General features: G+C 54.4%; 1 protein-coding gene across 8 annotated transcripts in view; it reads right to left on the reverse strand.

The window, feature by feature from the left end:
- Nucleotides 1-4,635: 4,635 nt before the first annotated feature.
- EXOC6B (exocyst complex component 6B) overlaps nucleotides 4,636-27,216 on the reverse strand; it is a 271,298-nt gene continuing 248,717 nt past the window's right edge. For all 8 annotated transcript variants that reach the window (XM_084517013.1, XM_084517010.1, XM_084517015.1 and 5 more), the window contains 2 exons: nucleotides 14,544-14,656; nucleotides 4,636-9,501 (listed from right to left, as the gene is read on the reverse strand). In XM_084517013.1, coding sequence (XP_084373139.1) covers nucleotides 9,375-9,501; nucleotides 14,544-14,656 — 240 coding nt within the window. In that variant the 3' untranslated portion in view covers nucleotides 4,636-9,374. The remainder of the gene's footprint in view (nucleotides 9,502-14,543; nucleotides 14,657-27,216) is intronic.

Raw genomic sequence — 27,216 nt, forward strand, 5'->3', positions numbered from 1 at the left:
ATAGATGGACACAGAAACATACCCAGAAACTAGCCAGCCACCAGGCTCTACCCTGGAAAAAAACAAACAAAACAAAACAAAACAAAACATGGCTTTGGCTTGTTAAGAGGCTGATAGGACTGGGTGAAAGCTTGGAGATAAAGATTTTCAGGGGAAAGAGTCAAGTGCCACATTTATCCAGGGCTTTTGCACCTCGTGATGGAGAAACATCAGCAGAGCTTCAAACGGTTGGAGGGGGGCGCAGAGCATCCCCTACAGTCTGCGTGGTCCCAGCAGCGTGGGTTTGTTGCAGGAGAGGGACTGGAGAGGGACCAGGATCACCTTCAGCAGACGAAACCCCATGCAACAAACGCCCAGGCCACCAAAGGAGAAGCAGCCGGGTCCCACCACGCCACCCAGGGCTGCAGGCGAGGACGCGGACGGCGAGCGCACGTCCCCGCGCCCCCTCCAAGAGCAAGCCCACATCTGCAGCGGGGCGGCTAATGAATACAAACGACCGCCCCGTGCCCCGCCGGGGGGTCTTTAACACTTCACACGTCTCGGTGACGTTGAGCGATCATCTCCCAAAACCCGGCTCGGGCAGCCCCTCCGTCCCACGGCGCGCGGCGCGGAGATGAATGACCGCCGAGGAGCCTCGGCCTCGCAATAATTTTTCATCCACGGCGTTGCTCAACCTTTCGTGAGCAAATCCGATTTCCCCGACGCTGGCCCAGGCGCCGTACCTGCATTAAGTATTGCTGGGTCAGGGAGGGGCAGCCGTGATTGATGCCTTCTCCCCGCTAATCGGATTGTGGGGCAGGCAGATATTGATGGGTGCCTGCCTTTGATCCATGGCTCTCGTGAGCCCTCATTCAATTACTGCCCCGCAGAATGCAATTAGCAGGGCCGCGAAGCCACGTGGGCCTCATAATCCCGGCTCGCGGCGAAGATGAAGAGGCTGTCACCGGGAGGAAGGCTGCCTGGGCCCTCCTGGGGATCGGATGCGCCACCAGGCACTCGGACAAAACCCTGGGGTGCACCGAGGAGGAAAGCAGAAAAGTCCTGCTTCCATCCAGTGGTCCCACGCGGTGCTCCCACACCCTCGCCCTCCTTGCCAGCCGCCGTCAGCATCCTTCCCCTCTCTCAGCATTGTCTCCTAAGCCGTGTTACTCACCCCATGCCCCAGTTTCACACCCCAAATCCGGTTGCTCCACCTCCCACCTCTCCCTGCCCACGTTTCTTGCCCTGCCCGTAACGCTCGGTGCTCGTGCTCCTGGCCCTCGCCCATTCCCCTGCCAGGAGAGGCTCAGCCCCTCCCCAGGCTGCTCCCCCACTACCACCCGGGCTGTCTGCTCCTCTCCCTCCTCAGACCATTTCTTTGCTCTGCAGCCTCCTCCACCTCTCCAGGCACAGGATGCCAGCAGCTCCTACCAAATTTTCTCCTCCTTTTTGCCTTTAAGCTCGCCACCCTGCAAGCTCCGAGTCCTGGGGGTCCCCCTGCCCACCCCCTGCTCACTCTTGGAGGTTGGAGGAAGGCTGCCAAAGCTGTACACATTCTCTCATCCACCTCAGGAGATCTCCATCCTGCCAGAGCTGCCTTTGACCCATGCCAGGAGAAATCTGGCAAGCCCTCAGCACCACAGCACCAGCAGGGACGGTGGCGATGCCGGTTGGGGAGAGCTGCACAGGGAGCAGCACGAAGGCAGAAGGATGGCATCTGCTGGTGCAAAGCCCTTCAGATCTGAGGGACCAGCCAAGGGAAGGACCTGGATGTGCTGCTCACTGCTTACAACAAAGCAATTTTGGGGACCGTGGTGTCTGGGGATACTTTTTGATGCCCCTGCGCCTTCCCGTCCTGGGCACCCCTTTGGCGCGCACACATTTTTGGTTCACCCTGTAGAAGGAGGAGAGGGTTGGGTTGGAAAAGGGATGGGAAATGCAGACAGAAAGTGGAGAGGAACAAATACAGGGAGCTGCTGGGCTGTGCTAGGCAGGGAAAAGCCCAGGTGGGAAGGGAGTGAGATTTCTCTGGTGAAGAACAGGAGCTGATACAGAAGCGAGGGCAAATTGGCCACACGTAAACACCAGCAGGGCACAGGCTGGAGGATCCCAAGCACCCAAGAGGTGAGATGCTGGGTGGCCTTTGTGGGTGTCCCCAGGCAAAAACGCTTCACTCATTCCCATTTGGGGCAGCTCGAGGGTGGACACCTACCTCCAACCTGGGTCAGGAGCCAGTGAAGATGAAGGGACGTCAGGGCCACCTTTATCTGGCCCTCCACTGGTCTTGGGAAGGTTGCTTGGGAAGGTTTTGCCTCCCCCAGCTGCCTCCAGCCTCCACCCAGACTTGGAGTTTAGTTATCACCAAGGTTTTCTTCCTTGTTGCCCTTTGCTGCAGTTCTCCCAGGAGCTGAATCCCAAACCCACAAGCAACCACAAGCAGGGAATTTTTTTTCCTCCCCGTTTTCATCAAGGCAGGAAAGACAGATCCTTCTCAGCAGATACGTCTGAGCATTTATTTCCTTCTGTCTCTGTCCCTTCTTGCCTTCACCTTGGTTTACCTCTTCACCTCCTTCCTTGAGGAGGTTGGCTGAGGTTGCAGGAAAGCGGAGCTGTCAGATCAGCCTGTCTGGAGCCCGTGGGTTTTTCCTCCTTCAGGCAGCTTTAGCTGCAGCACCCAGCAGTGGAGCTGCCACGGGGCAGGGAAAGGACAGAAATGAGACCCCAGCAAGCTGGGGGGCTGCTATTTCCTCACATCCCACGTACAGGACACTCACCAGTGTGAATCTTCAACCTCCCTGGCATGGTTTTGTGGTTTTTTTTTTTTTTTTTCTGGTGTTCCCCAAGGAATCCGGCACAGACTGAGCATCCATGGGTTTTGAGCAGGGGACCCACTCCCCCGGAGCAGGCTGTGGGGTCCCAGCATGTCAGGGCTGTGCCGGAGCTGCTTCTCCTGGTGTCTGCAGCCTGCGGATGCCAAAAGGAGAGCCACCCCTCTCCCGCTGTAAAGATGAGAAAAGCAGGACAGAGACAGCCAAAAGGAGCAATCCAAGGGCACGCAGCACGCTCCCTGCACCTACCCAGTGACCCAGAGCAAAGGTCCTGGTGGCACAGGGACAGATGAGGTCTGGCCACGGAGGAGCACTGGGTGCTTGGTGCGACATCTCCATGTGCTGCAGCATCCCTCCTGCCCCCCAAAATGTACCTGGGGCTGTAGCACAGCGCTCCGACAGCCAGGATGGTCCAAGGAGCCCTCTGCCCACCGCCTTCTGCTGAGCCCTGCGGTGCTGGGCCACCTCTGGGTGCTCTGGGGCATCTCCAGTTCCCCTGCTGGGGCTGAGTCCCCTCTACACAGACCTGAGCCTGGAGCAGCACAAATCCAGTCCGGCCAGGCCAAGAGGACAGAAAATAAAATCAAAGTGTTTGACCCAGGCACTTTTCATGGAGCATCCCCGTGGCAGCAGACATGGGGCTGTTTTGGGGTGCTTTTTATCCCTGTGTGCACGTGTGAATGCTCTCGGCAGAGGTTTAGGTAAAAAGGAGCACCGGGGAGGGCTTCTCCTCCACGCTGCACCGAATTCACACGCAGGACTCCCTGCCACAGGACACGACGGAGGCCAGACGGGATAAACGGATTAAAAAAGGGTTTTCGAGGAATTTGCGGAACACAATCGCAGCAGCCCCCAGGCAGCCCCGGCTCCTTTTACACAGCTGCTGCTTTCCAGCAGGGAGTCCCCCAAATCTTCTCCTCCTCCACCGTCCTCCCGAGCCCTTCCATCACCCTCCCCATCGCCCCTATGGGGGCAGCACCCCCGGATTGCCCCGGCTCGGGGTGCTCGGGGTGCTCGAGGTGCCCCGGCTGAGGCTGCTCCTCCGGGTAGCTCCCCGCTGAGATTTCCCAGTTCGACAGTTTTTAATTAGTGCGCGTCACGTTGATTTTGTATCCCTTTAATTTCCTCCTCAGCGTGCCGCGCGGCACCAAGGCAAATGTCTCGCAGAAACCCAAGCCCCCCTGCACGTTTGGTGCCAGGGCTGGGAGGCATTTGGGGAATCCAATACCCCAACGCGGTTAGGGCCAGAAAAAAGAAAAAAAAAAAAAAAAAAAGCTAATATAATCACGGAATTGCAAAGGATGATAAATACCATGAAAGAAAATATGCAATGGGAGCGGGAAGAAAAGGTTTCCCATAGAAGCCTAATGCAATCCCCCTCCGCCTTGATGAAGTGCCTATTATCTCTGCTCTGCCCTCCAAATCTTAATTCCTGCTCAGGATTACTTTCCCCATCTGCAGCCGGAGATGCAATCAATGAGAGCAGAAGACGCATTCCTGGAAGGCGGCTACTTATTCAGCGCGAGGCTTGGGTTTAATCATGGTTGTTTATGGTGGAGGCCAATTAAAACAGCCACTGAATTAGGCAAAAATTGGCCTGAGCCCCCGGCATGCCAACGCGACGCAGGGTATGGGAGCCGGCGCTCCTTCGGGGGTGGATTTCCCAGGACAGACCCTAAAACCAGGCCGGTCTCAAACCTTTGCTGGCTGCACAAAAGGGGGTGTTGAATTCCATCTTTTACAGGATTTGGGATTTTTTTTTTTTCTGGATGCAGCCAGAGAGAGCAAGGCAAAGTGGTGTGCACAGAGCCAGAGCGAGCACAGGCACTTAGGCAAACAGTTAAATGCTGTATTGTTTAATGGCAGTTACAATAGGATAAATGTACAGTCGGAATCAACATGCTAATTTCTAACGCGATTGAACCTGTAAACCATGCAGTCCATTTTTATTTTTTATTTTTTAACCAGTCCGTCTTTTTCTCGTTGTTGTTGTTTTTTTTTTTTTAATCAGTAGCTCCGCTAGTGAGTTGTAAGGAAAAACGAAAAGAGAAAAAAAAAAAAAAAAAAAAAAGTTCCCTTTAAAGTTAAACCTAATGTACTAATTTTTCCCCTTATTGTGCAACGACTTGTGCAAAAAAAGCTGTTTTCACCACATCGTTAGTTTACAAACTCACGCTCTTCCCCCCCCCCCCCACCTCCGAGATGTTTAAAGGCAACGCAAGCAGCCAGTGGGCACCGAGGGGTTGGGGTGGGAGGATGGAGATTCAGGAGGGGGCTCCTCCCGAAATGATGGTGGGATTCCCAAGGGAGGCACACGCAGGACCCTACAGAAATTGGGGTGCTGCCCCCCGACCCGGAGGAGCGGCCGCGGGGGCAGGAGGGGGATGGCAAGGCAAAAAGAGCAGCAGCAGCAACCTGGGAGGTGACGGGAACCGACCTGCCCCCAGGACTCATCCCCAGCACCCCTCAGCTGGTGTTTTTGGGGCGAATCCTGCCCCAAATCTCTTCCCTCGAACGCACAACTCACCCAGCTCGCCGCACAGACACAGACGGGTCCATCCTGAACTTGTTTGCGCCGAGATTTATTTTCAGGTCGCATGCCCTTCAGCCTCCCCATGGAGAAGTTGCATTTGGGTGCATTTGGGGGGTGTACAGGGCTTCTGCCCCCCCCCGAGGCTGTAGGAAATGGGGCACAGACACCCTGAACATGCAGCAGGGTGGGCGCTGGGTGCTGCAAACCAGGCGATGCTCCAAAAAGCACCAAACCAGACCTAAAGGGAAAACCACACCGAGGTGCGAGAGAGAGGTAGGAAACCAGGGACAAGGATTCCTCTGCTCGGGGTGGGGATGAGATGAAAGAGCTGATGCCAATGGGGGCACCAAAAAAGGGGACACAGGTGGGAAAAAGGGCCCAAAGCTCCCACACGGCCAGGCTGCTCCTGTCTCCATCCCAGGGGCACGAAGCAGCCACCCCAAAACGCCGCAGCCCCCCCCCCGGGGCAGCTGCTCCCCATTGAGCCCGGGCTCGTGGCCGGATTTAGAACAAAGTGCAAAAACTGCCAAGAGCTTCGGACCCCGACCCCAGCCCTAGGAAAAGAAAACGGAAAATGTCCCGTTCTCCCTCGCCCGCCCCAAGGCCATCCCCTTCATTCAGTGCTCCAGCTTCGTGCCTTGGAGAAGGCAAAAAAAAAACCCTTCCTGCGACGCACAGGCTGCACGCACAAGGCAAGCTTTTGATATATTTTTTCAATGATTTTTCTTTTTTTTTTAACGATTTTCTTTTTTTTTTTTTTTTTTTTTTTTTTCCCACTGGTGCCGAAATCCGTTTGCCAGGCTGGGCTGGAGAGGGAGGCTAACCCGGTCTTTTCTACAGCCACTGCTTAAAAAAAAAAAAAAAAAGAAAAACCCTAAGGGATGAGCAAGGTATGTACACGGGGTGTTAATAGCAGCATTGTTGGCTCCAGGGGTTGCAAAGCCACGGTTGCAGCAGCGGGGTCTGCCCCTGCCTCCCCCCACGTTATAAATTTCTAGCAACAACCCTTCCCTCGTAAGCAATACCATCCGTATCGGAGGATACCAGTCATTAGCAGGAGATTTAGAGGGGATTTGAAACGTCTTCCAGGGCTCTTTAAGCAATCTGTTTAAAAGATTAATTTTTATTTCGAAGGGATGGAACTGCATCTCTCGGAACAAAAAGTTAATTAGGACCAGAGCCCCGAATTTCCATTTTTCATCTCCGTTATGTGACTTGCGGTTAGGTGCTTGACCTCCCGAAATCAGAAACTCCCTGCATCTCTCCGTGGCCGGGCTGGGCTTTCCCAGAAGCGAGTCCCAGCCCCAAATCGAGGTCTCGCTCCGAGCCCCGGCGGCTCCGGCCTTTGCGTGCAGGCCCCAGAGCTGCCTTGCACAACGCGATGCTGGAGCCACTCCTTGGGGAAAAAAAAACCCTGGATTTTGGAGCCAGCAGCGGGAGCTTTTCCCGGTGCTGCTCCTGGCCGCGTCCCGCAGCGGCCACGCGGGGAAGGAAAACCATCAGCGCTGCAGCGGCACCGCCTCGCCCGGCGGCGAAGTCGGCGGCTGACAAATGCGATTAAAAATTGTGTTTGACAGCCTATCCTCCCCCTAATAAAAACTGGAAATGCCGGAGTGCCTTATTTGTCATGCTCGCTGATGCTCGCTCACGCTGTTGCCAGCATCTGTAGCAGCTTGTGATTGCGAAGAGTTTTTTAAAGTGCTTGTTACCGCTGAAGGGCCCTTGGCGCAAGTGCCCCGTGGATGGAAGCTCCCCCATTGCTCCTGCCACCGCCTCGTGTTTGGGTTTTTCTTGCTAGCTCTGGCCTCTGGAGAGCTCTGTGGAAAAGGCTGAGGCAGGGCTGGTGCTGGAACCACCTCGCACTCCTGTCCCTGCGCCTCTCACCACATCGGCACCACCGGGTGATGGGGAGGAAGGACAGAGCGCCCCGAGGTCCTGCAAGCTGTGGGATGTGGCTCAGCTGGAGGGCTGGGAGCTCTCCCTCTTCCCTTTCTCAGCTGTGAAGGATTTGGGATGCCAGGGCAGAGCTTGGGGCCACCCGGAGCTCCCACGCAGTGTGAAGCCCCCAAGGTGAAGCCTGATCCCTTTCTGGCCACACTGAGCTGCTCCCTTTTCCTCCAGCCTTCCCGCACGTGCTTCAAAGAGGCGTTAAGACAAAAATCCCCTCTGATCCCCCCTCCAGAAAGAAAGGAGTCGTGAAATTAAGGTCCAGCATTTGCTCTTCCCTCCCGTTCACGAAAATAATCCACCGGTCCTGGCGGGTGGAGATGGCTGTGACGGGACAACAGCCCCAGGAGTTCATCGCTTGCAACGTGCCTGTTTGCTCTCAGGGTTAAGTAACGCGTACCCTTATCGAAAAGAAAACAGAAGAAGTGTTGCTGAGGAACCAGGAGGGAAGATAAAGCCCCACGCCCTTCGTGCATCCAGAGCTGGAGCGGCAGCCACCAAGCGAACCGTGCTCGTGGGCAGGAAGCAAAAAGACCAAACTCCTTGAGAAAGTGCAGCTGCCACCCTGCAAACCCCGACCTGGGAGCTCTGCACCACTCACTGAGGGCTACAAAACCTTTCCCCAGCTTCCAGGAGAGGTTGGAGAGCTGCAGACCCAACGCATGCAAACGTTACAAAGCCTGCGTTGTCCATGCCCCTGCTGGAGCAGCCCCGCCGGGGCCATCTCGTGCCCAGAGCCTTTTAATTCTCTGCAGCATTGTGGATCTGTAGGGGGGGAAACTGCCTGGCTGAGCTTTCACCTGCACTAATTGGAGTCCAAAAGGTAATGAAAAGATAAGGGCAGAATTCCCCTCTCTGTAACCTGAACCCCGGGCTTAGCGCCCTGCTGATGGCAGCACCGGGGCCCTCTGAGGCTGCCCTGATGTACGGGCACCTCCGGAGCAAAGAGGAGAGTTTTGCCCCCAGGCACTTCAGAGCCGGGGTGCTGGGCGCTGTGGTGCTGCTCTGGGGTCACCTCCCACTGCCAGAGCTTTGGGGACACCCAGGAGGCTCCCGTTTGTCACCCTGGGGAGCTTGTGAGGCTGATCCGAGCCAGAGAGCGCATGGGAAGTGGAGGGACATGGCACCAGGGCAGCAGGAGAGGGGAGATGGGGAACCAGCATGGATAAAAGGTGCAGGGAGAGGAAGAGCTAAGCTCCAAGATCACCCCACACACCGGGGAGCCCAATCTGCCTGCAACCCCAGCGGGTTTCCCTCCTGGCACCGTGCTGGACACAGCAGCAGCACCCTGGTGCCATCCCAACCCCGCAGGGCACCCCACAGGCTCCCCCTCTTCCCATCTATCCAACCTGAAGCCCTTTTACATTCAGTGCGGGTCCAAAAGGCAGCGGCAGGTCCTAGAGGCAGAGCTCAGGGTGCATCTGCTCCCTTACAGCCCCACGGGAACGGGATACGGCTCCCTGCAAGCCACCTGAAACCGGGGTGGGCATCAGCCCCTACAGGAGGAGGAGGCGAGAGGCTGGGGGATCACTTTGCCTCTCTCCCTCCATAAACCCAATCCTCACGTTGGCAAGCGAGTGACCCTCTTTCTAATGCGTGCTCCTTTCACCGGAGCCCACGAGAAGAACCTGAAACCGCGACTCCTCCCTATATATATATTTTTTTGTTTTGTTTTCGCTTGTTCTGCAACTGAATAACTTAACAAAAGGAAGTCAAACCAATTCTTTGAATTTGGCTTACAAAAAAAAAAAAAAAAAAACGAAAAAAAAAAACATAGTCTGGGTGTGAACTTCTCTTTCGGGCTTTACCGTCCCTTTACAACCCCCTGAAAATAGGAGCTTGTAACGGAGACTCCTGCCGGCACCCTCGCTGCCCCAGCACAGGCAGCGCTGCCTCTCTTCCCCGGGGTTGCTTAGCGAGGAACGTTTTGTCAGGAGGGTAGGTCTCATGGATTCTATACAGGCGAATAAAAAAATACATTTATATTCTCTTTGAACAAGGATCCCAAGTCCAGGCGTGTGGAAGGCTGCGGTGCAGGGACCGGCGCGGCGCGGGTCCCGGAGTGCGGTGGCGGGCGGCCGCGGCCCTCAGGAGTGATGGCTGTTGATGAGGCTGCGGAGCTGCTTGGCCACGGTGTCGATCAGCTTCTGCTTGTCCCGCTCGTTCTTCCGAAACTGGGCGAAAACGTTGTTCTTCCTGCTCGTGTCTCGCATCCTGCGCAGAGCAGAAACAGTCGGGTTACGGCACGCGCGGCGCCGCGCCAAGCCCCGCGAGCGAAACGCCGGAGAAGTTCCCCTGCTTGGAGGTGACTGCACCCACGGGGTCTAGCCCCAGGTTTTGTGTAAAGATGGGCACACCGAGCCGGGGAAAGCTTTGCATGGTTTGTATTTTTGGTTTCAACCCTGTCGGTCCCAGCCCACGTCACTGCAGGGTACCTGCCCCTAAAGCCAAGCGCTGTGACAACCCCGAGTCCCTAATGCCTCTCGTCCTCCCTTTCCATCTCATTACGTGGCAAATGACAGTGCTGGAATATTAGGAGGGTCAGGAAATGAACTAAAATAGCATAAAATCCACATCGTTTGCAATTCTGATCTGAAAAGGTGCATTGCATGCGGCCAAGAGATGCAGCTCTGGGGGCAGCCGTCAAGTTTTGAAACAAAGAGCTGCGAACTTTACGCACGACACAGCCTTAGAGGAAGGCACCCAGCACTAATTTACAAATCTTCTTGAGATTTGTGTGGGTTTTTTTAATTACATCCAATACCCAAAGTAGCACACTGGTCTCCACAAGGCCCCCAAGATTGAAGAGGCAGAGAACAGAGCAGCCGGCGGTGGGATGCGCCCAGGAGGCGAAGCCGGTGCAGCTCCATTTCTCTCCGGCATGCAAAGCTCGGGACTCATGCACGCTGGCATTCACAGATGCATGTTTTTTGGGGGAAAAACATCTCATTACGCAGTTCAAGCAGGAGCTTTGTGCAGGCAGGGCATGTGCTGGGAAGTGAAACCACCCTGCGAGGGTCAGCCGTTCACCCGAGCAGCAGCAGAGCCCGAAGGCAGCAGCAGGCTCCCGACATCCAAGCCGCTGGCTGAGCGCTGGCACTGCTCTTTGTAACACCACAATTTGTAAACGATTTTCTCGGTGAATCAGATCTGGCAAAGGCAGATGGCTTTGGACGAGTCGCATAAGGCTGTGTTTTCGGCTAGGGGTACCTAAGTGAAGCCTTAAGGTGATCGGGACACGGAGATGGCAGTCCCTGGAGAGCTGGCGGTTTATCAAAAAGGGGCTCGAGTCAGCTGAGCACAAAAAAAACCCTTCAAACTCATGTAACCGATTAAAAAAAAAATCTAAGATTTTTCATGCTTCAGTCTCCCTAAAAAGAGCCAAAGGGAACTCTGAAATGTTCCAAAAAACATCCAGCTTGGAACTGAAAATAAGGATAACAACCTTATCCCAGAGGCTAATTTGCTAACGTTGTAAGTGCCCAAAGACACAGGATTACAGCCGAGCTGCTTGCCCAACAGTAACAAGATAGCTTGGAGCAATTTTCTTCAGCAAAATAAGTACTTTTTTTTTCTTTCTTTCTCTCTCTCTTTTTTTTTTTTTTAACCAAAGCAGGTCGCCAGCTGCTCCGCTGCAGGAACCAGGCAGCAGCCGTGCTGCCAGGAAGCAGGGTTTCGGATCAACCAGGTCAGAGGTGCTGCAGTGCCAGGAATTTAGGAAACACCCAGCCTCACGCAGGACATCGATTCCCCCTGCAGCTCCTCAAAGCACCTTCCTGAGAGGGCTGGGAGCTCTGTTCCTATTTCACAGGTTACGCAGGGACATCAGACGTGCTGCAAGCAAACCTTGTACCTTGGGAAACCTCCACCCAGGGCCATCCATCACTGCCTGCCGCAGGGAGCTCGCAGCAAAAAGCACCGAGGTTCTGCCTCGGTAATACCCACAGGTAATGCGAGGGGAATTCACAGCAGAGCATCCTCCGCCTTACAGCCCTCATCCCGGGCAGCTTTTATCCTCGGAAGAAAGCTTTTATCCTGGGATAAAAGCTCGGGGGAGCCGCTCAGATGTAGATTTATTTCCACGAAATGCTTGGAACAAAGCGCCGGGGCTGTGCGCGAGGAACCTTTTGGGCGTGCTTCCTGCCGAGGGGGGTTTGGATGACTGGGATGGAGCTGCAGGGATAAAGCAACTGCATCGGGGTGCACAGCACCGAAGCTGGAGCACGTAGGGCTGTTATCAGTGCACTGAGCCCCTCCTGAACCCGCTGTGTCTGAGTGCCTGGCAGGGACAGGAGGTATCTCCGGGCATCATGTGGATGTGGAGCACGAAGCTGGATTTCCTTAGCGAATTAACTTGCCTGCAGAACATCAAATCCTGGAAAAACTAAGGGGGTGTGCTTCCCAGTGGGTGCAGCGGGCATTCCCCTCCTGCTCCCAAATATCCCATGTATGCACACCAGGAGGGATGGCTCCTCTCTATAACGGGAAGGGTGACAGAACTGCCAAGTGCCAACCCACCCTGCGCAGGAGCTGCGCTAGCCCTGCTGGCAGGGAGCAGGACTGAAATGAAGGGAGCAGGACTGAAGTGAAGGGTATTTGCTCAGGGCTCAGGGTGCTCACTACCTCCCTGCAGGCTCGGGGTGTTCACAGAGCAAGCCCGTGCCTGTCAGGAATGGTGCAGGTGAACCCTGGAGCTGTAGGTCCAAAGGGTGTTTCTCTGGGTGAGGGTGTCAGCACGCGAGGCTCCCACTCGTGTTACTGCAGAGGTTTGGGGTCACAGAAGCGGGTCTGGATGGAGAAACACCCTTCCACCAGCCAGGCTTATCCCATGCCACCCTGAATCGGCGTTGGGATTGGGGTGACGAATTTATTTCTCCTTTCTTTTCCAGCCCTGGGCCATAGGAAGCGCCTGGGCTTTCAGGAGCTGGAAGGCACGGCCCCAGATAGAGCTGTGCATCCCGACGCCAAGAGTATCAGGTTGGAAACAGAGAGGCAGTGTTTTCCAGCAGCTCCGTGGAGGATTGACACTTTTATTCCTTTAAGCGTGTGCCTGCAGAGCCCTAGGAGAAGCGAGCCCGGTTTTATAACGTGGTCCCTGTGTGTTGGCCCCAGAATTAGAAGTAAGAGGAAGGGAAAGAGAGAGCTCAATGCTGTCCCCACCCCTGTCAACAAACACCGCCTTAAATAGAGCCAAGCTTTGTTTAAATTAATCTATAAGAAAGAAAAAAAAAAAAAAAGCAACGCAGTAAAAGCTCCTCTTTTAGTTCTAATTAGTGCATTTGAGCCGATAGAGTTACCGGAGGGAACCGTTTCAAAGGCAGCTTGCATTTAGATCATTTAGTGCTCCATTTAAACCAAACAATAAAGTCACTGCGAGGTGAGGGTAAAAGCCCAAGCAAGCAGCATACTTACACTCGTGATATCCTACGAGAGATGTGTGATTAGGAAAAGAGATAATCATGAGAACAAGTTAAAAAAAAAAAAAAAAAAAATGCATGAGCGGATCAGAATTTCACGGCGCCCTGGCGGCAAAGCTCAGCTACGTGCGGAGGGGGCCGGGGAGCTGCTCCCGACGTGGGGACAGGAGGGGATGTGCCTAAAGCTGGCGGCTGGCTCTGTGCAGAGACCTGGGGGCGATGGTCGGAGGCTCCCCAAAAGGTTTGGAGTCCGACCAGGGAGAGGGAAGAGCCTGGAGCAGCAGGCGGGCAGTGCCGGGGATGCTGCGCCGTGGGCATGCAGGTGCCGAGGTGGTGACTGCAGCGGGGCTGGGGGTGGGAAGCAAAGGGGCTGCACCTGGTCACCCTTAAAATGAGTTTTTTTTTCTAGGAAAAGGCTGGCAAGCCGAGCTGGGGCTTGTGGCCTTTTAATGACACTGCTGAGAGCACGATCCAGTGCTACCTGGGGTGATGGCAAGGGAATGGGGGATGAGAGCGGAGCCAGGGGTACGGCCCTGCCTTCCTGCTCTGCGCTCACACCTCGCTGCTGCAGCCCCAGCTGGCTGCCTGTATCCAGCCCTCTGGTTAGGTTATTCTGCCTGCTTCATGCCCAAACTTTCTTTTTTTATAAAATTTATTTTATTTTATTGCTAGCTCTGAATATACTGCACGCTTTTCCATCACGGACGTGGGGTTGCAAACATGTTGCAAATAATACAACACCTTGCACAGCACATATAAACGCATATAAAAAATAACGCTGTAATGTCTAAAAGTGCTTTACACACACCAATTATTTCATTTTTGTCCCTGTGGACGAGACTGGTATCACTTGGATGCCGTGAGTTGCTGTGAAAGTGGCTGCTCTCATCTGTGGGAGAGGAGATGGGGCAGTTACGTGGCCTGCAGACAGATGCAGCTACAAAGCTTCGAAGCCACCAAGTTCAGCCTTCTAAAGGTTTAAATCCAACTCTGAACTGGTGATCTTCTCCAATACATGCAACAGAGAAAGAGAGGTAGTCCAAAAAACCAGCTCGAATTCAGCCCAAGGATCTGATTTCATGTTAAACCTGGACAAATCTAACTGCAAGCATGTGAGACCTACCGATGGAGTGGCCATGGCAAAAGCTGCTTGGATTATTAATTATTATCTGTGGCAGGTTGCTTTTCTACCAGATAAGCAGTAAGATTTTCTATCAGGCCTTTTCTATCTGAGAAGCTCTCTGGCTTTCTACCAGAGAAAGTGACACTTGGCCACCTCCTTCCACGGGCAGGACAAGTGGCCTGGTGGCTCCTGTCTCTGCTTTTACGTGCTGGAGGGTTACAAGGGAAGTGAATCCCACTCTTTGGGACTGAAGCCAGCCTCTGATTCCCTGCCTGAGTGCACTGTTTGGGCTGAGAACTTCCAAACCTGGAGTTTTTGACCCCAGGTGCTCCAGGGCGTGCATTCGGTGAGTGCCTGTTATCGCTCACAGGCTCGTAGCACCGCCACCACCCTCCCCGCTGTGCTCTGGGATGGATCCCACACCTCTGCAGAAATCCCGTGGAGCTGATCCCACAGATCTGCTGGTCCTCAGCACAGCCCCAGGGCTTGGGCTGATGCCCTGCAAAAGCTTTGCTTGCACACACACTCCTGGGGATCAGATTTACCCTTGGCAGGGGTCCTGTCCTCCCTAAGAGCAAGCCTTGGAGCGCACGGCCACCTGGAGACACTGTCCCTGTCCCACAGCTGGGCTTTTAGCATGTGTTTTTTTCCACAGAACCACAAAATAGAGCAAAATGGGGCTGGAAATATCCCGGGGTGCCCGGGCCCGCACTCACTTTTCCAGCAGGACGAGGGCTGTGGTGGGGTTCACCCGGAGGTACTTGCACGTGGGTTGCCCGTAGTCAGCCAGGTACGTCGACCAGTCCCACTGGATGAACAGATCCAGGAGCTGCAGCAGAGGCAGGGAAAGAAAAACAAACGGATTTTAAAGAGCTGGCGAGCGAGCAGGTGGTTTATCGGGAGCCTGGCAAAGAGCCTGGGCAGGTGGCGTTAACCAAAAAAGCCGTGTTCAGCAGCAATTATCTCCTAGCCATAAAGCCTGCTGCACTATCGCTGTTTTGGGGAAGAAACGGAGGCACAAAGGATGTGCATGAGGGCTGAGACACCCCCAGGAGGTCGGTGGCAGAGCCAGAAAAAGAGCCCGAGCACCCTGAAGTGCTTCAGAAGGAGAGCACCTCTGTGCTTGAAGTCACCACATTTTTTTTTTTTGTCCCCATATAACCAGCAGCTGCATTCAGACGGTGCCACGAGGATTTCTCACCCCACCCGCTCCCTTTCCTAGCATCTTCCAAGTGCTCTGTACACGTCCCCAGTGACTGCAGCTCCCCAAGGACACATCGAGGAGCTCGGTGGTTTATCTGAGGTGAACTCAGCCACCGAAGGAGACCCAGGTGGTTTCCAGACATTCATTAGAGGAACCGCTGCCGTCCCGGACTGCCGCGGGGCAGGCAGGAGGTAGAGGCAAGTCCTGTGGTAACCCTGCTCCAGCCCTCAAAATCCACACCTGAAGCTGTCCGTCTCCACAAAGCAAACCTGAACGCAGCAGGCACAGACACCCACAGCCCTCCCCGAGCTGGTTTGGGTGGGGAATGAGCCAAAAGTCCCCTGGGTGTCCCCCTGCCCCTGCCCTAATCCCTCACCAGGATGCTCCGCACCACGCTCTCCTCCTCGCTGCCTCCCTTATCGGCACTTCCAAGGGCAGCAAAAGCCCAGGGCGAGCTCCCAAATCTATCCGAGAGGACTCAGGACTTGCCTCCCCACCCTGCCACCGCTTTTCCCCCACGGGGGCACAGCGGAGGACGCCTTAGCCGCACGGGCGGGCACCGCGCGCGTCCCAGCCGTACAAAACATGTTCATTAGGAGCTGCTGGGTTTCCTCCCCATCCTCAAACCTTCCGCCCCGGAGAGCTGCTGTGACTGCTCTATTGCAGGACAGGCTGCCAAAAACGGGGACATCTTCATCTCCCGTGGCTGGGCGTCCTGGTGCCCACCCCGAGGAGAAGGGCCCCGCTATTCCGTCCCCAGGCGAGGCGAGGGCCATAGAGGGCTCATTGTGCCCCCGTCTCCATGGTGTTCCTGGAGGCTCCCGCACTGTTTAACAACACAGCCCGCCCTGCAAAGACGGGGATTTGGCTCCTCGAAGACCTCGAGGTCCCAAACAAAAATGGGCAACAAGATTCTTTTTGACTATGTAGGTCAGAGCAAAGAAAACAAGCTGTCGGGAACAATCCCCCGCGCTGGCGGGGGGGACGGATTAGCCGGGACCTCAAGAGGGCTTTTCCAGCCCCCGGTCCCGCGTGGCTTTGTGCGGCAGGTCAGATCTGGGGCCCTTTGTGCCAACTACAAACCGGGGCTGAACATCATCGGCGGGGAGTTTTTCTTCCAAAGGGCACCTTAAAGCCCCAGCCCGGGATAGGATTTCACGTGCGCCTTTCACACGGCGCAGCGGGGCCAAAGCTCTTCTGTCGGGTTTGTTTGCTGCTCTGGGAAGGGCTGTACGGGCTCAATGCCTTCCCCCAGCCCATCCGAGTCCTCTCGTTGGCAGTCTGGGGGCTGAACGTGCCCTTAGCAAGCCACGGGCAAGGAATCACAAGTTATTTCTGCAGAAAGTGCATGGCTGGACCGTCCAGGGACCAGGTAGCAGCTCATGGGGGTTAGAAATAAAGTCCCAGAAGAAAGGGACCAAAAAAAAAAACAAAAAAAAGAAAGAAAAAGAGAAAGATTAGAAGTGGGCTATGGGAAGATTTGAATAAAGCAGCCTGAGGAGCTGTTATAAACAGTATGGGGAGGCAGCGGGGGCACAGCAGAGGCTTGGGGAGCTCTACAGGAGCAGAGGATGGTTGAGGGAAGGGCTTGCACAAACCTCTCGTGCACATCTCTGAAAGACAGAAATTTAGCACTGGGGTAGTGTAAGGCAGAAGTGGAACAAACAGACATCTAGCACAGCTTGCTCCCCAGCTCAGGAGCCCGAGCTGAGGTTTGCTGATCCCACTGAGCCTGGTGACAAGTGGCCGGGATGGCGCACGGCCCAGGGACGAGCCGTGGTGGAGCAGGGCTGGGCTTCATCTCCGCTTCCAGGCCAGCTCCTGGGGCTGGGTTGAAGCAACGCAGCCACCACGGATGAGGCTGCAAATTCCAGCAGGTGCCCTCTTCTCCCCGTGCCACGTTTGGGTGCTGGAGCATATCACCAGCAGGGTCAAGCTGAGCCACGTCACCCACACCGCTGGGACCTGCCTGCGCTGGGGGCACGGCGCCTTTGCTCACCCTGGCATTGCCCTGATGGGGTGATGGGGGAAGATGTTTTATCCTCATCTCATTTTTCACCCAGTTCAGTATCTCCAAGTGCACAAAGAGCTAAAAGAATGAAAAGAAAGCACAGAAACCCAGAAACCCAGTAAATAATCACCATCCTAAACCCAAACCCACCCAGGCTGCATCTTCCCCGTGTGTCCAGAGAGCCATGCTCCCGCGAGCCGGCTGCTGACACTGACGGATAGCCCGAGGGTGTTACAGCTGTTGGCCTGCATCAATTTTGCTGGCAAGACAGGACTGAGGATGCTCGGGGCCGAGCTCAGCACCCCTGGTGCTTGCAGGGCTCAGCCGCAAGGCGCGCGGCAGAAGCGGGCTGGGGCTGGGGGGGAGAGAGGTCCTGCAGGAGGAAGCCTGCACGGCTCGGGGAGAGCTGTCTCAAAACGATTTATCTGTCACATAAATGCGGTTTTATGGGTTTTACCGTTTCAACTTTTCACCTCTGCTGCTAAATCTGAACGACACCGAGAAAAAAAAAAAAAAAAAAGAAAAAGAAAAAGGAAAGGAAAAAGTGGCTGCACGGTGGCGCTGGGCAGCAGTGGCCTTCCAGGGGAGATTCCAAATAAAATATGCAAATATCATTAATTCTTCAAACCAGAGTCTGCTTTTCGAGGCTATAAATCAAAGTCGACAGCACGTACGCTGGGGGAAAGGAAAAGAAGAGGGGAAGAAAGAAAAAGGAGCTTGTGCTGTGCTACGGGGAAGTGCCCTGAGAGCTGCGGACGTGCTCGGGGCCGGCTGCACCCACGCGGCTGCCCGGGGAGCACATTTTCCACAAGAGGTGTCCGTGTTCAAGAACGTATTTCTAAAAGAGGAGAACGGCTCGAGTAGGGCTCCAAAAGAAAGGTAGTGGAAAAAAATCTGTTTTTATACACGCGCAGACACATACAGAAAACCACAAGCAACACAGCTGCGCCGGGAACGCCCTCCCAGCGCCCCGGCACACACACTTTGTGCCTCCGAAACCAAGAGGAAACCAAGCCCAGGTGCTCGCTCACGTCCCCATCGCCACCGAGCAGGGTGGCAAGGACACAAAGGTGCACCAAAACCCAGCCCTGCTGTCCCTGGGGACCCAAGGGAATGAAGGACCTGAGCTGGGAAGGAGCTCCTGCCACAAACTGCCCGTGGCGGGGGCAGAAAAGCACCTTCTGCTCACCTCCCGCAGTTCCCCCTCAAAAAATGCTTCCTTTTCACTTCCCTTCTATATCACCGGCTCAAACTCTCGAAAGAAAGAGGTATTTTTTTCAAAACAAAGGCATGTTTTTCACGTCACCTACAGGGAAAGGACGCGCTGGTGGCCAAGGGATTTGGGGCACAGCGGGGGCTCTGCACGCTTCTCCCCCGGGTGCAGAGCGGAGAGGGGCAGCGTGCTCTGTCTGACAGGAGACAGCAGCACTGAATCTGGATAAACTTCTTTCAGCCAAGCCAGAAATAATGTAATGTGAATCCAAGCTGGTTCAAAGCACAGTTTGGAAGCTTTGCCAGCGCCCCTGGGATGAGGATAGAGCAAACACCGGCACGTCACGCTTGTGCCAGAGTCACCGTGGGCTCTGCACAGAGCTGGGAGGTGATGCCTGGTGGCCAGAGTGCATGGAGATGGCAGGAAGGGGAGATCCACGCCTTCCAAGGTTAAAAGCAAGGTGATAAAGACTTGTCCTATCTCCAGAGAGGTCGAGAGGATGCTGCAGGGTTGACTCGAGACATGGGACCCTTCTGGCCCTGAGGACCTGTCCCCACCTCTTCCCCTTCCACAAGCCCAAGACACAAAGGCCGGGTGTTATTCCAGGACAGGTGAAAATTCCTGAATTCCCTGGCCTCATGCAACACCAGGCTCTTTTTATTTCTTTTTCTTCTTACGAACTGATGGTGCAGCACCCCCCTGAGCATCCACAAACAGGGATTTGCAGCCAAACGCTTCTGACCTGCAGGGAACTTGCCACTTGAGATGCACCAAATGCTCCGGGCTCATGGGGAAAGCTGCTGGAAGAGGAGAGCAACTGCCCCCTAAACAGCAAACACGGAGGGAAGAGCTTCCCAGGACAGCATCGCCTCGCCACAGGACACGATGCTACAGCCACTGCAGCACGAAGCAAAGCGTCAGAATTAGAAGTAAAGAGCACCCGTCCAAGAGCAGAGCTGCTCCAAGCCACGAGGGCAGCCTGCAGGTCAGCCAGGAATGGAAACCAAATTGGCAGGCAAACGTTTTGTTTTCTTCAATCCCCGCTGAAGGGACGCGGTTGTGAAAGAGAAATGCCTTTGGGCTCTGTGTGGGTCAGCTGTGCTATCGCAGCCTCTGCTCTCACGGCTGGGTTGTGCAAAATGTACCCCAGCCCCGTTGCTTGTCAGCATCCTGGCTCTGCAGGGCCAAATTCATGCACAAAATGTCCTTATCTATAAAAAAAAAACACTTCCAGAGGTGAGCTGGCACAGGAGTTTCATGGAGAGGCAGTAACCAGGTGGTGAAAGGAAAACCAACCCCATCCCAAAAATGAACTCTTGTTTTATTTCAAGGTCTACAAACGCCAGCTTGATGCCCTTAATAGAGTAAAAATGCAGCATCCCAGAAACAAACATCCCTTCTCCTCTTATCCCCTGCAATATTTACTCTCAGTGACAAGAGAGAGCAGCAAGATGGTCTGAAAAGGATTCTCCTCTGCCATCAGAGCATCTCCTCCACCTGAGAAGGCGCGAAGGCTGATAGGAAACAACTGATAAAGCACCAAATCTCCCTGTAAGAAGCCCGGTTTGGGGGAACTCTCACATGCCTGCTGCTCATACCCTTTTAATCCATTTCTCCCCAAGCACACATCCACTTCTCTCCACCAGGAACTGCAGCTTTCTGTGATGCTCGGGGCTCACAAGGTGCTCTGCAGAGCTCCTCCTGCCAGGAAAAACCCAAAGCAAACGCCATCAGCACGCGTGCACACACGCACCGGGGGATGAAAAGGGAAGGACGACTCGTGACCATTAGCTGGCCCATCTGGCAACCTGTTTGAACAACCTGAAAGGCAATTAGCCCGGATTTCTCCCAGCGAACCGAGCTAAAGGAACCGGGGTTAACCTGATGCATCTTCGGGCAGGAGTCGGGGTCGAGGTGGTGCCAGCAACGGGTGCGTGAGATTTTCCTTGGCGTGGGTTTTTGCAGGGATTCAGATCAATGCCCAGGAAAGCAGCACGGAAGAAGTGGCTCTGCCACACACAAAACACAAATTTATGTCTCCTGGGTGCTGGGGACAGAGAAGAGCTGGCAGAGAGAGATTAAGAGAACATTTTGGGGTTCCCAGCTGGAGGCAGAAGTCCTGCCCCGAAACCTGCCACCAGCCCATGCCCACAACCAGCAGCTCTTGCTTTCTGGGGTGAGAAGGAGCGAATATTTCCAGAACCCAGCTGAACTCAGCCCTGCAAAGCTCTGTCAGCACGTCCCCTCCCGGCCCTTACAACCTCCAAGCCTGGTGCTCTTCCCCGGTACGTGGCTGTGGGCAGCGAGCGGAACAAACCGCCTTGACCTGCCACCTACAAAGCAGCCGAGTTTCAGTTTGCAAGAAATCACACCATTCACATAAAAACCTTCCCAGAACTTGTCTTTAGAAACCTCCTTTCGGTGGCTCGTCACCACAACCCCATTGATAGAGGCGACCACGAGAGGCTCGGCGCAAGGCAGCCCCCGGGTCCCACCCCATCACCACCCCAAATCCCACCCGAACAAAGGGTCGAGGCCATTCCCTAGGGACCAGCAAACACCCAGGGGAGACTCCTGGGTGCAAAAGCAGGAGAAAATCCTAGATCCAGCCCGGTGCCAGCCCCAGTTTGCCCACCCCTAAGCTTGTCCATCCCCACCACCGGCCGAGCAGCCCCTACCGGCACCAAGAGGGGAATTGTTACCGGGCACAAAAAGCCCAAGGAGTTTCCAACATCGGCAGCCACACAGACAACTGCATTCAAAATAATTTATTTTGGGGAGGTTTCAATTACGCCTCGTGGGAAAGGAATACTGAAAGAGAAAGAAATACGCTAACCCGTGGGGAGACGGGGGTTTGGACAATAGCTTCGCGAAGAAGAAAAGGCACCAGGAATTGGAACATGATGTTTGCTCGTCAGCTTGGGAGAGACAGGGAGGGCAAAACCGTGGCCTAAATGAAAGCAGGAGGAGATCTCTCGGTGATTTCACTGGAAACTAAGATTTTCTCTAAGAATTGAGGGCACCTTGAGCGAGGGGTCCTTCAGGTCCCCTCCAGATCCTTCCTCCTCAGCTCTCAGGCTAAAGGCAGGAAAACCAGTGCCATGCTCCTCGTCTCCCATCTTAACTGGGTTTATTTTGCAAGTCAAGGCAGCAATTCTATTTTTCCCTCTTCTGCTTTCTTATATCTGTAGAAGTGAAGCAGTTCTTGGAAAAAAAAAAAAAAAAAAAAACAAGCACGAGAAGAATCCAGGAAGATTTATGGCAGCAGGGACAGTATGTAACAGGGAGGTTTGAGACTGACAAAGCCTTAATTTGGCCAGTCTGGATTATTTTCGGATCCGTATTATTGCCTGTTTATAGGTTTGCATTTCTTACATCGGATTTCCAGGGGAAGGTCTCCAGAAAGCTCGCCCCGTGCGTGCACAAAGGTCTTCTGGTTTTCCATCTGCAAATGTTCCCTGGCTATTAGGAGGAAAACCTCTGGCTTTCCACCGGCTTTGAAGGAATGGTGCAATTGCATCGTTTGACTTTTCTGCTTTTTTAGAAGATATTTCTTCCAAAAGCCTCATTAAAAGCTTACAAACACATGGCAACGTTACCCCAAAGGTGCTGAGTTTCTGATACGAGCTCAGCTCTGCGCACACGGCAAAAAAAATAAAATTAAAAAAAAAAATTATATTAAAAAAATCCCTTTAGGGCTTAAAATGGTTTTCTCAGCCCAACCCCAAACCACACGAAGGAGCCACAAAACACCGTTGGACTTCAAGAGAACTGATGCAAAGCAGCAGAGGAGCGGAGGGTGGGGAGGCGGCGGATTAGGGCGTCACGGCACGGTGACAATCTCGAGGGCTCCTGGAAAGTCCCCGCCGGCTTCGTTTCTGCTTCCACCAGCTCCGACGATGCACGCTTGTGGCCTTAGTCACCAGCTGGAGCTTTGCCCGCAGGGAAAGCTGAATTCTAGGGAAATCCCGAGTTTCTCCAGCCGTGGCAAAGCACCGTGCGACGCCAGTTTTATAAAAAAAAAAAAAAACAAAGCGCCAGAAATGGTCGGTACGAAAACGCTGGCGTTTTCAGGACAAAATCAGTTGGTTTCAGCGATAAGTGCCTAGATGGGGGATTTTGATGAATGGCGAAGAAGAACACAAGGGAACTCGGCCACGCGGGATTCATTAGCCCATTTGCACTCAGGAAAATAATTATTTATGCTCATCAAATTTCTTCCTGCAGGTTCACAGCTTCGCATGGTGCTTTCCGCGCAGAGGAGATCAGAGGGGTTCTACCCTCCAGATCCTACAACCCGCGTAAGACAAAGAGACAATACTGGGCAGCGGCCAAAAGAAATGAAAGAGTCTGGGGAGCCCGCTCTCGAGGGACGCTATTGAATAGCACTTTGAGTTCCCATTTACCAGCCACAAAGAGGGATTCACTGCCGAAGCAGGGATGTCTCCTCCAGAAGCATCCCTCTGGTACCTCCTTGCTGGTTTCAGAGCCCTTCCGTGGATGGAGCTCGGCTGAAAAGTCCCACATGGGTGCTTGGGGTCGGCGTCTGCGGCTACGGGGGCTGAATTTAGGGCACGGGGCTTGGAAAGTGCTCGGCTCGACTTCTCGAGGTTGTCACGGCACAGATAGCAGTTCTTAGAAGCGAGGAGGGCAAAAAGGCACTTCTGAAGCTGTTACTGAACGGGGAAGAGGAACTGGTTTTGGTATTGGTAAGAAAAAACCCATGCTCCGTGTCGAGAGATGAGAGCACGGAGCCCTCGTGTACAGCATCACCTTCCCTGCCTCTGCAGCCTGGGTGGGAAAGGAAGCGGATTGAGCCAAAGTGCAAGGAAATAATAGAAAGTGAACACGCACATTACCCAAGGTCGGAAAAGAGGAGAAAAAAAATTAAAAAAGCATCTTTCGGAGGGGTCTTCCCCCCTCCCTGCCTCATGCCTCGCATTTTTCCTGCAGCCTGGAGGAGCCAAGGTGCTGGCGGAGCTGCTGCAGCACCTGCAGCTCCCAGCTGACAGCCCCGGCCCCTGGCTGCCTTTCCAGCCCGCTCCGGCACAGAGCGGGGCTGCATCAGCAAAAAGGAGGTGAGGGTTGGAAAACGAGGATTTACGAGGAAACCCAGCTCGGGGAAGCTCAGCCTCGTGGATTTCTCGGATTTGCCCTGCCTGATCTGTGGTGCAAAAGGGGCTGCTCTGGATAAAAGTGTTAAGAAACAACGGGGCAAATGCTCTCTGATATCAGGACCCACAGAAACCCCTGAAGGCACAGAAGCTGGTGGAGAGGGCACAAAGCAGCGGTCCTCCCAATCAGCCCGTGTATGAACCACCTCCATCAGCGACCCTACAACCTCCGAGGGGGAAAAAATCCCGCAAAGAGGCATTTTTCTTGGGGCGAGCATCCCTCATCACCGTACAGAGCTGCTGCAGGCAGCCCCAAGGTGCTGGACCAGCAGCGGGTCCCTCTCCCCATCCGCCGAGGGCTCAGCACCAAAGGCAGGTGCAGACGTGCAGCATCACGGTGTCTGCCCAGAAAACAACCAGGACATTTTTTTAGCTCAGTCCAGACCCCGAAGCCGGGACGGGATGCCCAAACACCCTGCTAAGGGGCATGGTGTGTTGTTCCCCATGGGGAATGTCCCACACGGGGCACAGGGACAGCAGCCAGGAGCAGAGCCACGCAGGACGGCGATGTCCTGCTGAGCACAGCACTCAGGGTCCTTCCTTTCCCCGGTATGACACGCGAACAACCCCGCTGTCCCGGTCCCTAAAGGCACTGAGATCTCTTTCCCTCGGCCCCACAGCCAGGGGCTGGCACTCGGCGGGCACTGAAGCTCACCACAATCATCCTTCCTGCCGCTCAGCTGATGCCAAGTCCCTTGCAAGTTGCATTTTTCTTTTGTTTACGCGTGAAAAAGGGGACAGGAAAAAAAAAAAAAAAAAAAAAAAGGAAGAAAAAAAAAAAAAAAAAAAAAAAAAACAACAAGCGACCTCTCACTAACCCCAGGCGGTCTGTGCGAAGCCGCCGCTGCCTTCACCTCCGAGTGAACTTTCAGATTATCTCAGACAAGATTCACCTTGCGCTGAACTTGTACCCCGCGCCGCAGCGCGCGGTCACGTACCCTTTGATTAAACGTTACGGCGCAACGTGGCTATAAATTTGGGGGGAGAGGGAATGAGACACGGAAAAAGGCCGTGGGGCTGGGAGCCGGCCTCACGTGTGGCAGGACACGGGGAAGGGAAAAAGGGGGAGAAAAGAGCAGCCCCCTCCTCGCCGCCCCCTGTGCGCGCGGTGAGCTGGAGCGAGCGGCTCCTGCCCGGAGGTGACTTTTTGGAGAGGCTCAGCGAGAATCCACGGCCTCATCCGCACGGTTCCTCACGTAAATACAAACACCAAAAGCCACACCAGGCGGCCCCGGGATGCTCACAACACCCAGGAAAGGGTAAAAAAGCAGAAAGGGCCGAGCCTGGTGGCGGGCACGCCAGCGGGCAGCGCGGGAGGAAGGCTCCCTCGGGGCCACGGCCTCCTAAACTCTGGCTGCCCCCTTGGCCATTTATTTTAAGCACACGCTGTGACGGGAGGCAGGGGCAGCCCCGATCCATCCCGTGGCTAAGGGAGCTCGAGGCACAGCACCACGGCTCAGCACCCGCGCTGTCAGCGGAGATTCATGCGGCCGGGGTCGGGAGGAGAGCGTCTGGGCAGCCAAACGGAGCCGCCGCTCAAGTTCAAGTGCTTGAAATACCTTCTTTTTTCCCCCTTTTTTTTTTTTAACATTCGCTCAGAACTAAACTAACGTAGCCTCTGCTTTTCATGAAAACTTCCTCCTTATCCTCGGCGTTTCTGTTCAGCAGAAAGGACAGGATCTATTGTTCCCGGCGAGCCTTGCCCTGGGGTCCAATTTGAGTGCGTTCTCATTTTTCCCCTATGTAACTGATGCTTATTTCTTTAAGCTCTACTGTAAACAGAAAACACACTGCGGTGCCCTTGCCTGGCTTTGCAGGAGGCAGGCTCAGACCTGGGCCTTTTTTTTTAATTATTTATTATTTTTTTCTGTTTGGAAACAAAAAGGATTGGGCTTTCTTGCTTCCCAGACCCACCACCTGCGGGAAGAGCGAGGGTAAGGATGTGGCTGTGGGTGTTGCAGTACCCACACATGGCCCAGGCTGGTGGTGGAGATGCTGCTGTGCCAGCCTGATGGTTTTATTCTGCTTGTGAGGTTGGAAATGGACATTCAGAGCTCCTCTCCAAACTTATCCCACCTTGCAGTGAATCCTTCCAGCCTACACACCCTGCTAACGAGGTCCGGAACAGGAGAGCCACGGCTTTGCCATCCCCTCCAGAACCCCATCCTAATGGAACAACCAGCCCCAAGTAAGACCTCTGCAGGAGGGGAAACATTTTGGATGGTCCGAGGAATGCAGGAAGAGAAGGGGATTTGGGAGGGACCCACAGTGGGGGCACGGCGGGCAGTTCTGTGCTTCTCATCATTTCCTCACCGTGGTCCTCTCAGTGAAACAGCCCGGTAACAGCTGGCAGCAGAGGTGGGGACACGAGCTGCTCATTCTGCAGTGCTAAGAAAACATTTTCACCCAAAATAATGCCCCTTTGTCCCAGTCTGCTGTCCTCGTTGCTCCTCCCTGCCCTGGTTCCTGCACCAACCTGCCAGGAGAAGACCGACCCCAACGCATCCTGGGGGAGCCTGCCCAGAGCAAAGGCGTCCGATGGAGCAACTCAGCACCAAAACACAAGGAACTGGTGACACTGGGATCTCTGCCCAGGGCTGGGGGTGCCCTGGCTTGGGTGCTGCCAGCTCCCTCCGACCCACCTGGAGGGTTTGCTCAGGTTTAAGCAGCGCTTTGCAAGACGCCCCGGCTGCCAGGGACGTCCCCGCACGGGCGCGAGGCGTTCCCCTGTTCAGTGGCGTCACCTGCAAAACTAATTTGGCCCACGGAAGGAGCTGGCAATTTGGGTGGCTTTATTAGAACTATTTTTATAAGGCTGCGGGATATGGATTTCCAGAGTCTGAAATACTGTTTGGAAAACAGCGAGAGCCATTTAGAGCCATTTAGAGTATTCTACAGAGAGACAGACGCACAAGCAAATGGATATTTAAAACAGCTGTGAGGACAAGACTGGTAGGAAACATTTGGCTAAAAGCAAACACAGAAATAAAATAACTTTGCAGAAGGTTAGAAATCAGTGAGCTTGGTAACGCCCTGCTTAAGTGAAAAATTGTACTTCTTCGGCTTCTAGAGACTAATAAATTACCGCGAAAAACGAAACCCTGATTAAAATCCATTATTACACCTTTTATTTCCATCTCGGCTGTACCAGAGTGTCTTTTTCGATCGAATGGACGCCACCCTTTGGATGCTGCTTCCACTCCCCTCAGCACCTCCAGGACAAAGCAGATTTTAAACCCCAAGGCCACGAAATCGCTGGGCTGCACCTGGCAGAGGTGGGCGACTCGATGCTTTTTGGGCAGCTGCGTGCCCCACAACCCCATCCACCGGACCCCCAGGCTTCCCCCAAAAACCTGTTTCCAGAAAGAGTGTAAAGAGAAGGACTTGAAATTCAAACCTAGGTAAGGTCTGTCCTATAATGTGGTCAGCTACGTCTCTCCTTTTTTTGCAGAAAACATCTTCTTTGGAGAAAATGGTGAGTTTTTGCCCCGATCCTGCATCCGCTCGCTTTGCTCTGCAGCGGGGCAGCGCGGGGCTCCGCCGGGCACGGGCAGCAGCGGCAGGATTTATGGCTATTTGTTGCAGCTAAAACAAAACCTCGGGAGGAATCTGAAAACAAAGCAAAGGCCTTTCCTTGCACGGTGTCACACTAACCTCTGGATGGCCTTGCGCTTATTGTCAGGGCCCTGGAAAGGTGTAAACAAAGCCAGATTTCAGATGCCAAGAGCTGGGATAAGCTGACCAGGGGAGAAAGGAGGCAATCTGCTCGCCGCTGCCGCGAAATCAC

Source organism: Aythya ferina (assembly GCF_964211825.1).
Source record: "Aythya ferina genome assembly, chromosome: 4".
NCBI lineage: Eukaryota > Metazoa > Chordata > Aves > Anseriformes > Anatidae > Aythya > Aythya ferina.